At 37.1% G+C, this 14,305-nt stretch overlaps 1 protein-coding gene across 1 annotated transcript in view; it reads right to left on the reverse strand.

The window, feature by feature from the left end:
* PEX6 (peroxin 6) overlaps positions 1–12,957 on the reverse strand; it is an 88,332-nt gene extending 75,375 nt beyond the window's left edge. Inside the window, exon 1 of the mRNA XM_089820344.1 lies at positions 12,179–12,957. Coding sequence (XP_089676470.1) covers positions 12,179–12,445 — 267 coding nt within the window. The 5' untranslated portion in view covers positions 12,446–12,957. The remainder of the gene's footprint in view (positions 1–12,178) is intronic.
* Positions 12,958–14,305: the final 1,348 nt, after the last annotated feature.

Consider the following 14,305-nt stretch of genomic DNA (forward strand, 5'->3'; position numbering starts at 1 on the left):
AAAATATTGCCGAACACTAGACTGAACTGAAACAACAAACAGCTCTCAATGCAAATACCATCAAGACGTATAAATGCTTGTCTTGACCCTTCATCGTCTTCATAATGAAGGGTCGGGCAGTTGCAACAAAGAATGAGCTTTCAGATTTACAAATGAAATGAAGAGACACCCACAAAAGATAACTCCAGACGCTATAACATCAACACTCCCTCTTAGCTAGGGAGGTATCTACAGATATCGATGACATGCCCACAATGGTTACACCCATTTGTGAGAAAGCCAAAAAAATTATCACAGAATCTTTCAACGTGATAGATCACGGAGTCACTCAACATGATGTTCACCATGGCTACTACCATGTGTGAAATAAACAGAAACACAAGCTTACATCACTGAGTCACTCAGCATGATGTTGTAATGGAGTCTCTCAACATGACATCCAATATGACTATTCCCAAGAGTGGAAACAGTAATACCTCCATCTCAAAGGCAAATAAGGGCTTTCACCTCATATTTCTCTGCCTTAGAGAAATATGCATTACAAGGGCTTTCACCTCATATTTCTCTGCCTTAGAGAAATATGCATTACAAGGGCTTTCACCTCACATTTCTCAATCCCAAAAAAATATGCATTACAAGGGCTTTCACCTCACATTTCGTCGTCTCAGAGAAATATGCATTACAGGGGCTTTCACCTCACATTTCTCCATCTCAAAGAAATATACATTACAAGGGCTTTCACCTCACATTTCTTCGTCTTAGAGAAATATGCATTACAAGGGCTTTCACCTAATATTTCACCATCTCAAAGAAATATACATTACAAGGACTTCTATATAACATTTCTCAATCTAAGAGAAATATGCATCTTATCCCATAATAAGTGCAACTGAATGTTGAGATTCCCTCCCAACAAGGACACCATTCTCACAACTTTGATTATCACAATAAATTACAGTTGGCTCCAATGTTTGACCTAACAAGGAGCTTTCAAAGCGACATTGTTTCTTGAGCTTGTCAATCCTCTAAAAGGACTTCGCACTCTTAGTTTGCCACTCAAGCTCCCTTTAAATCTTCAAGAACTTGCATCCACCTTTTGACCTCCTCGTTCAAGATTGTTTGCATTGCTTGCCTTAGAAGAACGGTTTCCAACACACATACTCAGAACTTCCGATATTTTAGGGTCTAGGACTGTCCTCCTCGACCTCATTCTAGATCACCCTATTCTGAATAGGTTTGCATAGCTACCAATGTCAGATCCAAATTGACTGTGCAATTTTGTTCTTTGCAACATAAGAAGTTTTCCAAGGACTTTAGTATTGAAGATTGTATCTGTGATAGAGATCTTAATCTCTGATTTTATGCAATAGAAATATGACTATTATGGTCATCTTCAGCTAAAGAAGACATTTATGATAATGTTTGAGATAATATTATATGTAGAGATGTGTCATGCGAATAGGCATGTGTATGGAAATATGAAGAGTTCTATATTTGGAAATTGAAGAGATCTTTAGTTGTATAATGAAGAGTCTCTAAATTCCTTATATATATCGCATCAAGTGAAAAGCATTGTACTTGAATTTTTCATTACCAATAAAAGTGATATTTTCGTGGTGTGGCTTGGATTTTCCCTTCAAGTGCAAGGGTTTTCCCAGGATAAATGTTTTGCATCTTTTGTTCTTATTTATGTTCTTCTTTATTGTTGTTTATCATTTATTTCTAGGCAAAACTTTAACATGGTATCAGAGCAAGGTTTTGATAAATGCAATAAAGAAGTCGTGTATTTGTTTAGATTGCTTACGAATCTATTAAGGGAAAACAAGTGTCCTAATCAAACTAGAGGAAGAAGTAAGAACAAACTTGTTGGAGAAAGAGGGATTTGATCTGGTGCACATACTCGAAGTCTCAAAACTACAACTGAAGATGGTATTCGATCTATTTCGTCCTGTAGGGTAGTGTAGCAGCTACAGACTACCAACATCATCGCAATGAAGGTTGTGGCGAATATAGTTCAAACCTCATTGGGTCTCAAGGGCATGGTCAAAATGCTCTGCACACTTCCAGGAAATGTGATCATCACTGTCGATGGTGCCATCATTATTAACAAAATAGAGGTATCTCATTCAGTCTTTGATACTCTTATAGAGCTTACAAAATCTTGGGATATTGTCGCCGGTGACAATACAACATCAATTCTTTAACATTGCGTGAATTAGCTGTCTAAGGGTGTCCATCCTACCATTATGTTGTAAGCCTTTCTCAGAGCCTCTGAGAAGGTTTTCGAGGTTTTATCAGTCATGGCTATCATGAAATATTGACGAACCATGACCCTTTGATGAAAAATTCAAGCAATTCTATGAGAATGTGTATATGTTGAGGTACTCATAGTACTGATCAACTAATCGACTTGATTGTCGTTGTTGGCCCTTACTCTATTCCCAAATGCCATCTTCATGAGGTTCCATGAAATGAGAAGGAAACAACACTTTCTATATCGTAATCTTATTGGTCATATCTATGGCATATTTTCTTCATATCAACAACTTTTTTAAAGACATCAATTTTTGCATGGAGTCACTTCATTTTCTTCTTCTCGACAATTCTTTTTACATTACTTGGCATTATACAAACATGTATGTTGTGCTAGCGAAAATTGCGAGCACAAATTAAAAGAATGTGTAATCCAATATTGAGATCCTATGCAAGACTTTCAACACAACTTAATTTCCTTTGCCCACAATTGTTCCTCGTTCCTAGTTTTCAGTCTCTCGGTGTTTCAAATGCCATAGAGGGAGATTTCGCTCAAACAAGCCAAGATGAAGATATGATGTCTTGTGGATGCATTCTTGTTGATAATCTACTAAAGTTCTACTTACGCCCTTCTGCATGACTTGGTTTGGATTTAACTTCTATTACTAGTTTGTCCACTACATCTGATGTAACTGGTGTGCTCATTTCAAAGATCCCTAAGATTGTTGTTGCTTCCAAATAGATTGCCAACTTCTAGAACTCTGTGCCAGCAGACCGTAATGAATATTGGAATCACAATGGACTGCTAATTCCTACTTTTGTAGAAGAGCCTTGGTTAACAAAACGTAACGACATATCAAAATTGAAATTGAAAGTGACAAAGGAAATACAATTCAAACACCCACATAGAGTTGATGGTTGTATGAACAATGAAGAAATCCCGAAGTGCTTAGAAGGTATAAGCAAGGATGAGATGGAGATTGTCTTTTTAGGTACAGGGTCCTCGCACTCATCAAAATATTGTAACGTCGGTTCCATCTTTACAAACCCTTTTAGTAAGGATGGTATAGTTTTAGGTTGTGGGGAGGGAACTTTGGCTCAACTAAAAAGGAGATTTTGTCTTAATGGTGTTAATGATGTGATCAAATCTTTAAAGTGTATCTAGATATCACATATTCATGTTGATCATCACACTAGAATTGCGAGGATATTATCTATGCATGAAAATTTATTGCAGAACAGACCTCATGAATCCTTACTAGTGATTGGACCAAAGCCATTGAGGAGAATTTTGAATGCATACTCTAGGTTGGAGGACATAAACATGCATTTCCTAGACTATAGACAAACAATGAAGGAATCAATTGATATATATGAACAAATATATGATGATGAGGTGGGTGATGTGGTTAAATTTTAGGATCTAAGCAAGAGGATTTAGTTGTTAGCAAACTAGTTAGTTTAAAATAGAAAACAAGAAAGCTCCACATTCTATTGAAAGTCGACTGCAGAGTGCACAAGACTTGGACTTCAAGATGGAACTGTATTGGATGTCACAGGACTAAATAGGCTAAAGAAAATTTTGTCTACAATTGGGATAGAGGTTTTATACAATGTACCTGTTGTTCATTGTAGATAAACATTTGGTTTTGTCTTGCAAGCTATAGGAAGAAGGAATAATGAATTAGTGCCAACACTACCAAGGTGGGAGCTTGTTTATTACGGTGATATTAGGCCTTGCAAGAATCTCAAGAATGTAACTTTTGGAGCCACTGTACTAATACACGAGGACACACCAATGAAATGATGACAGATTCGTAAACATGAGGATGTTGCATATAATCATGGGATTGAACTGATGATACAAAAAACTCAGAGGAATTATATTCAGCTTCAATGGGAGGTTACATGACAAAGGGAGATGCCTAACTCTTTACAAGCTGATGTGGCAATGTAACTGCTCCCTTAGAATCAACTATCCTATTGTGGTGATCAAAGCCCTCCTGCTAAAAGGAAGTCATTGTTGAGAGAGAAACTTAGTCATCCTATACATATGTGAATGAGTTCTTCTTTGAGAGAGAAGTCCAAGGTGCAATCCCTTGTTAATGAGTTCTTCTTTATGAGAGAAGTTCGAGGTGAAATCCCTCATTCCACTCTTTGCGAGTAGGTATGGTGGATCCACCCTCTACAATGAGGTGTGATGGAAATGCATTCTTCTCAAGGAGAAGTCTGAGGTGAAAGCCTTTGTTCCACCCTTTGCAAGTAGGTATGATGGACCACCCTCTCCGAGTAGGTATGGTGGAAATACGTTCTTCTCCAAGAGAAGTTTGAGGTGAAAGCCCTTGCTCCACCCTTTGCAAGTAGGCATGGTGGAAGTCATGTGTGTGACTCCATGACTTTAATTATATGTGCTTATGAAGTAACTATGGTGAATTATGTTATAGTGAGATAACATGTTTTTTGTGATGCGAATTTATCATTGACAACTTCGGTTGTAACTATGTGTGCCTGCCATACTAAATATCTCTCTCTTGCTAAGAGGGAGTGTTGAAGACTGTAGCTGCGATAGAGATCTTACTCTCTGATTTTATGTAATAGAAATATGACCGTTATGTTCATCTTCAGTTGAAGAAGACATTTATGATAATATTTGAGATAATATTATATGTAGAGATAGGTGTCATGCAAATAGGCATGTGTATGGAAATATGAAGAGTTTTATATATGGAAATTGTAGAGATCTTTAGTTGTATAATGAAGTCTCTCAATTCTGTATATGTATTGTTACTGTATCAAGCGAAAAGCAAATTGTACTTGAATTTTTCATTATCAATAAAAGTGATAATTTCGTGGTGTAGCTTTTCTCCTTCAAGTGGAAGGTTTTTCTTAGGATAAATGTTTTGCATCTTTTTTTCTTATTTTTATTCTTTATTGTTGTTTATCATTTATTTTTGGGCACAACTTTAACATATAGCACCTAGACTTGCAACACTGCAATTCACTTAGCTGACACCACTACTTCATCGAACTCCCTCTTGATCCTTGTCTCAATACAGAAATTTTGGAACCTTCCAATGCTGAAATTGAGACAAGATTTCTTTTGATTCCCCCATTCAACTAGCAATCCAGTTTCCACACTATTAGGCAATCTCCCAATTACACTTTCCAGCACAAGAAAACCAAAAGATTGTACATCACTTACACAACTAAAGACACCCTTGTGCATGGTCTCCATATCTACAAAGGTGTCTGATCTTCCCACCAGTGCCAACTCTATCTTGTTGCAACCAGTACCTTGCAATGTTCGAACTCCATATGTGCTTGATTTTGCCATAGAGATGGCTCCAATTCGTGTTATTGGCTTCCATCTCCAACCCTCTTAATGACAACTTAGAGTTTAATATTATAGCTTTACAAACAACCATACTTTTCAGCATCTATGCATCCTCTATTTTATTGTCTTTGGCAGCAAACCAGAAAACTTTTCACATCATGAGCAACTTGACCCAACTATTGTTCCAGAAATGCCACAATCTGTTAATGTTAATCTATGCCCAAATTGATGCTTCAACAGAAGTAGACTCACCAATAACATGCAACAGTCAAATAGCCATTTCCAGATAACTTTGCCGCATGAACATATTCTCCTCCTTTTTCTTAATTTATCGCAGAGTACTCCCAAATGTCAGAAGATTCACGGTACTACACCAATCTACAGTACCATTGAAATATAAGTCTTAAACGACTATCCCCATTTTTGTTCCTTTATTCTCAGTTGTCATGGATTTAATACTATTTACCGCACACAACTTTAGAGAACCACTTTAAAATATGAAATATCACCTCAGTTTATCATTCACGAGAATGTTAATCTTCTCAATTAATTCATAGGCATGTCAATATAGTAGGAATAAGATTTAAACCCTTCACAAATACAATGAAACCCATAAATATAATCCCTATTCCTTCATGCCAATAAATATATATCTGATTACAGAAATCAGGACCCACAATCCTTACCAAAATAATATTCTTTATTTCCTGAGAATGTAAGCAAACACCCTCAAAATAACATTGAAATATCTTCTCACTTAGCGCTCAACGCTCCTCCCTACACGTTGTCTTCCTTGAGCCCCTGCATTGATGGCATTGGTGGTTTGGGAGATCAAACCTCCATTCCTCCTACGGCTACACTGCCCACCACTTCTAGTTCTACTAGGTCCGGGCGTTCAGCCATTGTTGTTTTTGCAGCTGCGGTTTCAACTTCAACGAGTCTGGTTAAGGGCTTCATTCCTGCTTACCCTATGGCTGTGGTTGGGGATGGTTTACCCAAAACTGTTCAGAAGCCCCTGTCTTCCTGGTGTGGCTTTTGTGCCTAGGGCTCCGGTGAAGGAGCTTTTGAAGACTCAGGATGCTGTTGCTTCAGTTGTGGCTCCTATTGCTAAGGGCGGTGCTATTGCCTGTGGCCCATCAAATGACACTTCTTATGCAAAGATGGCTACAACTTGTAATGGCAGATCTGTTTCTGATCCTTTCCCTGTTTGTTGCTCTATTGTTGTTGATCTAGAAGAGGATATGGTGGAGGAAATCAACACTATGGCTTCTGACTTGTCACCACAGGCTATCATTTGTAGATTGAGGGGTTTTTGGCCCTCACTTCGTCAACTTCACTAGTAGATTTCAACTCACAGGAAGCCTCTTATTTCAGATTTGGTACACATTTTCCCTCTGGCTAAAGGTTTTTCCACTGCCAAGTTGGAGAAGGCTTCAGATAGATAGATTTTTGCAAGCATTTATTTGCTTGGGAGAATCGATTCACTTTGATGATGAAGCCTTGGCATGTTGATTTCAACCCTTCTTTGGAAACCTTTTGCAAGGTGCCCATATGGGTTCGGCTCCCCTATCTCCCACTTCATCTCTGGGTGGATTCAGTCCTGGAAGAAGTTGGCGATGCCCTTGATGACTTTTTGATGGTTGATGAGGACTCCTCTAGTATTCTTCACTCTACCTTTGCTCGCATTCTTGTTGATATTGATGCTTCTAAAGGCTTACCTGCAGAGCTTATGTTGAGGTCTCCTAAGGGCTCTTGGATTCAGCCTCTCGATTATGAGGGCTTCCCTTTTAGATACAAAAGGTGTTTCAAGACTGGACATGTTGCAGCTAACTATGGGATAGCAAAAGGTAAACCAAAAAAGTCTTCCTCATGGTGGAAGGGTGTTTCAAATACTCATTACACAGTCCTTAAAGACCCTCCTCAATCGGATGGGAATGCTCAACTATCGGCCCATGATGGTGTGGCTCCTTTTGACTCTACTAAGAATGATACCTATTTGGTTGTTGTTGTTGCTCCGACAATTGTTGGTGTGATTGTTGCTCCTACTTTAAGCGACTCACTTGATTCTACTATTGTTGTCGTCTCTTCATCTCCTCCTACTCCAAAGATGCTTGCTGCTCCAGCTACAATGGGAAATGTTGAGCCATCTGGGAGTGTTGTCGAGCCTATTACCCTTATAATGGTTAGTGCTCCTACAGTGCCCTTTGCCCTTGCTACAGTGGAAATTGTGGTGTCATCGGTTGGTGTTGGCTCTACCCTTCCTTAGAAACTTGTTGTCCCATCTGGTGCTGGTTCTGCTTCCTTGGGTAAGCCTATCCTTGCTCAGTCTAATAGGTCCACGGATTCGGTGGCTTGGCATGCTGCAGTGGCCAAGGTGGAAGATGGATGGAACACTATAAAAGGTAAACATCCAAAGAAGCCCCCCCCTTCCTTTGACATGACTCTTAGATCCCACTCGCATGGATCTAAGGGAAAATCTTAATTTTGTTGCTAGTTTTTCTTCCAAGGGCGGTCTGGTGTATCATTGCTTTTCTTTTCTTGACAGCCAGGTTGTGTCTGTGGGGGTTGTGAGTTGCTTGGCTCCCCCTTCTTCATCTTTGTCCTATTTTGCCTTTGTTTCATTTCTCTATGTGGAGCTCATTGTGTATCTTTCGGTGTGGGATGCAGGTCCCTTTGTTAACCTGCTTTGTGTTGGGTTTCAGGGTCCCTTCAAAACCTGTTGTCCCTTAATCAGAAACAAATGCATATATTTCCTTCAAGATTAAATTTTTTCAGAATAAACAATCTCATTGCCAAAAAGAAAAAAGATGCAAATACCTTTATTTCCTGCAAAATTTGTTCCTGAATTCAATACTGATAAAATGCTTTCTTCAATGGTAACCCTTCAGGCTAACCTGACTCTGATACCATGTTAATGTTTTAATTTTATACCAGAAATTGAAGATGAGAAGCAAATAAAACACAACAATGGACTCAACAAATTATCCTGGGAAAACTCCCGTTGGGGGAGAAAAACCCAGCTACAAAGATATCACTTATATTAATGACAGATCAGAAAATTTGATTTACAGTAATGCCAAATGCTAGACTGAACAGTGAACTGAAACAATAATCAGCTCTCAAAGTGAATACCATCAAGACAGATGTGCTTGTCTTGACCTTTCATCATCTTGATAATGAAGGTTCGGGCAGTTACAACAAAGAATGACCTTTCAGATTTACAAAATGAAATGACGAGACACCTAGGAAAAAATAACTCCAGACGCTATAATGCCAACAAGATCAAATAGGTGTCAATTTTCCACTAGGGTTCAATTCCACCTGCATAATCCCCTGCCCCAATGACATGAATACAAAAAAATCATGAAGCCATGTGCATGTACTTGACAGCTTTGTCAGAGTACATTACCCTCAAACCTGGTGAGTTCAAAGAAAATCTATGTCTTTAGTGCAGCCCTCCAGGCATGTTTTGTGATGACTTTTGCAGGAAAAAAAATTATCAAGTTGAAATAAACATTAACAGCATGTGGAAGCTAGTGATGATTAGCTTTTGGTTTTTCATTGACCCTCCTTGAAAAAAATCCCTTTGATTTTCCTTGAAATTTTACAGCTTCAGATATCATGTTCTGCCCAAAGAAAAGGGGATTCTTGCTAGAATCTATTAGTAACATTAGAACCTAAAGAGAAACACTGGCAAGGAAATGGATGGCTCAAGCAGTACAATCAGAAGTCCCCTAACATATTCTGGCTGGGAAAAGAACAAAAATAACCTCACAAAGTAGATATCAAAGACTCTTTAGACCTGCTTTATGTTAGAGGAGCCAAACTGCTAATATAAATGGTTCTGCTGTCTTGAAAGTAATTTATCTAGTGTCATGAAGGACTTCATGATCTGCAAAGCTACCTTGACTTTCCACACATTAAAGTGCGAACTTGGATGGAACCCAAACTTGGCATGTAAGAGAGTTAAAAAAAGGACTCTTACTCTAAGGGTAGGACAAACAAGAAATAATTGGAAAGATTTGAATACTTTGAAATTCAAACCATTTACAAATATTAAAAGAAATTAACAAGCTCATTCACTATACTCTCTCTAACTAAGGCCAACTAAATGCCTGTTTAAGCTGCAATTCGCAGACATGGTCTGAATTAGACAGACTGACACAGGAACAGCAGTACTTACGGGTAAATTAAAAAGCATTTTTCCTTATGAAGAGTATCCCTAATAAAGATGTATTAACCCCTATTTCCTTATGAAGGATGTTCCCGATGATTAGATTAATTACCATTTTAGATCCTGTTTGCTACAAGAAGTGCAGACTCCGATTACTTTAATGTTGCTTTTAATGGGACAAAATGTGCATTGTAATTCCAAATAAAATACAATATTTGTCTAAAAGTTAGGATAGCAACTCTACAAAGTGCTTATAAGGCCATGTTAAGGGCTCAGGAACCCATCCAAACAGGATAATACACCGCTCTCATCTTGGAAACTCACAAATCTGCTTCGTGTGTGATATAAACTGTCACCAAAATTTAAGATCCATGAGTCACAGATTAGTAGCCGTATGCTGTTTGAATATAAGCATTCAGTAAGGTTCCTAATGAAGTGATATTTCCACCTATGGGACCTTCCAACCCTACTAACAGTCTCAGGGGGTTTAGCAAATATTATAGGGCATTAAACAAAATAAATACTAAGCTTTTCCAAGTCGATATACAGCTCAGCATGCTATATGTTATAAATAAGAGCAATGAATCAAATACTATTATCCTATTCAAGGGTTAAAGGGTTAATAGTGAAGAACATTAATGGTTGACAGGTAAAGTGTACGGTGCCTAAGGATGAAGTTAAAATTAACTTTGACAGCCCATCAAAAGGGAACCCAGGAGAACCTGGTGCGGACTTTGTGATAGGAGATGGATTAGGAAAACTGCACAAGTCGGCTCAAAATATTTAGGGGTAAAAACAAAACCAATAATGAAGCTACGGTTAAAGTTCTCCTAGCAGGTTTTCAAACTGCATATGTGGCAGAATATGGTAAGTGTCAAGAAAAAAAGCTAATTAAAGAATGGAATTCTCAAATAGTGATCAATGCAGTGAAGAAAAGGATTCTGTCCTGATTGGCAGCCCAAGACTATGTTGGAACAAGTTGTTTATTGGAAAACTGAGTAGTGAAAATTTTTTTAAATGAAGGTGTGAAACAAGAGGAAATTTCATATATGGAGTTGTGAGGAAGAAGATTAACCAAACCTCTCGAGTCTTCTTGATTATGATTGCCCCCGTAGCATATTGTATTCTTATGTTGGTCATTTCCAATTGCCCATTGAAGTTCCTGGATCTGGTTAAGTATGAAACAATCTAGCAATATTGCTCCAAGTGGGTATGTTCTTCATATGTACAAGTTGTAAATGTTATTGTTCAAAGCAAGCAATCAATATATAGGGAGATAAAATGAAGCATGTAGAATAATGATGGGCAAGCTACATTTTGTATAGCTTATTATTGTGGTGTCATCTATTTGCCGGTCTTGAAGTTTGTCTTCTCTGAAAAATAGTTTTTTTTTTTGTTGTGGTACAGAATAATTGACACATGGTGGCTCCTATTGTGACCTACTCAGATATGTGTAAGTTATATATCACAAACTTAAGAAAATTTTCAGTTGTAATAATGTTGCAAAGTTAAAGGTCATCAAAGGCAAAGCTATCCTTGGCCCTCGAAGGTTAAATGTCAATGGTAAGGCTTGTTCAAGGGGCCAATAATATCTTAAAAATTAAGGTGGTGATGAATGATATGGTAGAAAATGAAAGTTCGCTAGATCAGATACTTTGCCTTCCTTTGCATGATAACTTTCTGCAATTAAGATGATGAGAACACAGGTGAGTTCTCCAACTACAAAGGTTAAGGGCAAGGCACCTGTGGGTGGTTCAAACAGATATTATGGCAATGGATGAGATAGCGCACGTATTAATGGTGGATATGTCAAAATTGGAATTTTATTTTCAAGACCTTTCTATGTTCATGAAACAAATGGTAATCTCTCAACATAAAAGGGTAATGGGGCTTATAGTAGGTATATAATGCGACTCTATAGTTTGACAGGTTGAAATAATAAAATAGCTCAAATTTAAATGGGCTAGACAATGCAATTGGGCTTATTTTTCCCTCAACGGAGTTGGTGGTTGTCTTTACAAATGGACTATACAATCAAGCATATATATAGATCTCCTCCCTTGACTAGTAAGGCTCGTTGGGAATTTCACAAATGCCCTAATTCATCTTTCAATGTTTTGTTATGGACTTGGGTATGTGGTTTTTATGCAGCTGTATTAGATTGGTTGGGATGATCTAGTAGTGGCTTCTCCACGTAGTTGTTTCTACTATTTTGTCAATGATATCTATATCTAGTATTCTTTTTTCCATGCCTTCTATAGTGGTTGTTCGTGCAAATTCTCAATTATTGTATTGTATGATATTAGTATATTGAATCCTTGTTAATAGAACCCTATATATTATCTAAACATAAAAAGACAGAAAATAGTATAAAGCAAACAAAAAGATGTCATGAAAAGTAAAAGATAGATACATACCCATGAACCCGAAGTGAGAGATAGCTCCCTTAATGTTGCTGCAGCGACTCCTACAATGGCTGCATCATCAAAGGATGTTTCCTTTCCTCCCCGTTCAACCAGTAAATCCTGCAAGCTTGAACCTTCCTCAACGTGTAGATGCAGAAGTCCCGCAGAAAGACGCAATGAAGATGAAACTTCTGTCGAGGTAGGCTTATTGAAAGCCAATACTGAATTCACGACATCATTAGTACCGCCCAACACCAATGCCTTTCTCCTTCCCCCCATTGACAGAACTGAGATGATTCCTCATAAATATGTACTGCCAATTGGAAAGAAATTCTGCTGTCCGGGATGTTGTGGATTATCTCATCATTCCATCAATGCTAGATTGTAAAAACCTTTCATCGAGGGTTAGAATTTTCAGGCTGTCTTTTTATTTCTCTTAAAATTTTGGTCTGAAACCGGACATGCTATAGCAGCGTCTATCAAACATTCAATATGCATCTAGAGGCTGCATCATGTAAGCAATTATTTATGGTTTTAGCTGTGGCTGCTGAGCTCAAGTGCACACAGCTATGCAGAAGAAGAGTCCGGGTGTAATTCTAATGTGTAATATGCTTGAAAATATATTTATAGTTTCATAGCTTAATTGTGAGTTCTACAGGCATCCACGCCTAATTATGAAAAAGCCGAAACAAATTATGACATGGATTGGGAAGAATCTAAAATTACAAAGAATGTTAAAAAAAGACGAATTAAACTTCGAGCTACTGCACACATTTCCTCCGGGCCAATAGAATTAAGCAGCAGCAACAGAATCTGCTTTTGAAAGGGTTTTGTAATCTTTGAATATTTTTTAAATGCATTAAAAAGAACAGTTTCATATGATAACTGAAATGGAAGGACTTTTTTCCCCGTTTAGCACTTATATTGTTGTAGTACAATTTGTGGAGTCAGAGATTGTAATGTTTGTTGTTTAAAGTATTAATATTATTTTTGAATTAAATTTTTAATTGTTTTTTAAATCATTTTGAAAATTAAATCCTAAGCAAATAAAAAGGAGATGATAATCTGTGTGGTTTTTTATAATTATAATAAGTAGTTGTTGCTTATTGAAAGCCTCCTCTCTTTCCTCACAACTTATTTTCATTTGTTAAAAAATAGTTGCTCCAACAAAATAAGAAGAGATTTCAGATTTTTTTTTTCACTTGCTTTTTAAATTTTTTAGCATAGGAACACTCTACTTTTCAAATTTAAGGAGAAAATTGATTTTAGCAACAACATGGTAGCATTATATTAGATACATCAAAATATCAAATGGATAAGTAGACAAAACATTCATTTGAATAGGTACAAGAGTAATTGGGGTATTGGGCGAGGAAGAAAGATAAAAATATTATATTAATGAGTCCAATCTCATGTATAATAAACTTCAAAAAGTATATATAGGGGTCAATAATTCATAAAGAGCCAAAATTCATATTGCTCAACTTAGAACTAAGTCTCATTAGTTCCAACGCGAGACCTATCATCAAAAAAGCTCAAAAGAGAAGTGGGAAGAGAGAAATCGTGTTGGGATTGTTGCAAGATATTGTTGGGATTGTTGCATTATATGTGCTAACATTGACATATTGTCATTAATCTCAACATATTTCTTTTTTTTATTGTGTTCTTAATGTGTTTGATGAAGAGATTTAATCAATATGTTCACTATACGATTACAAATGGTTGAAGGGATGTTTTTGGTTGATCTGCACGAACTTACAGGCATTTGAGTGATGAATTGAGTGAGTTATAGATAGATGATCAAAGATTTTTTTTTGGTTATTTTGGAGGTGACAGTATTGGATTGGTATGGATCGCTTATGCAATATTTTTAGTTGCTAACCTAGTGGTGAGTTGTCCTCATCTCAAATAGTTTGTGCTTTGGAGAGTGGAAAGTCATTTTTCTTTAACAATAGAAATTGTTGTTGATGTTAATGACGAGCAGTTCAAAGATACTTATGGATTTTGTGACAATGTTGTTTATATTGCTAATGTAATATTTCATGTTGTTTGTTGATGTTTCTAGATCATGTCTTATTCTTGTCATTAGATTATATTGGGTTATGACATCAGATTCAGTGGATTTCTTGAAGCATGTTG

The sequence above is a fragment of the Cupressus sempervirens genome, chromosome 3 (genome assembly GCF_028749045.1).
Source record: "Cupressus sempervirens isolate cs-2001-9-10 chromosome 3, ASM2874904v1, whole genome shotgun sequence".
Classification (NCBI taxonomy): Eukaryota; Viridiplantae; Streptophyta; class Pinopsida; order Cupressales; family Cupressaceae; genus Cupressus; species Cupressus sempervirens.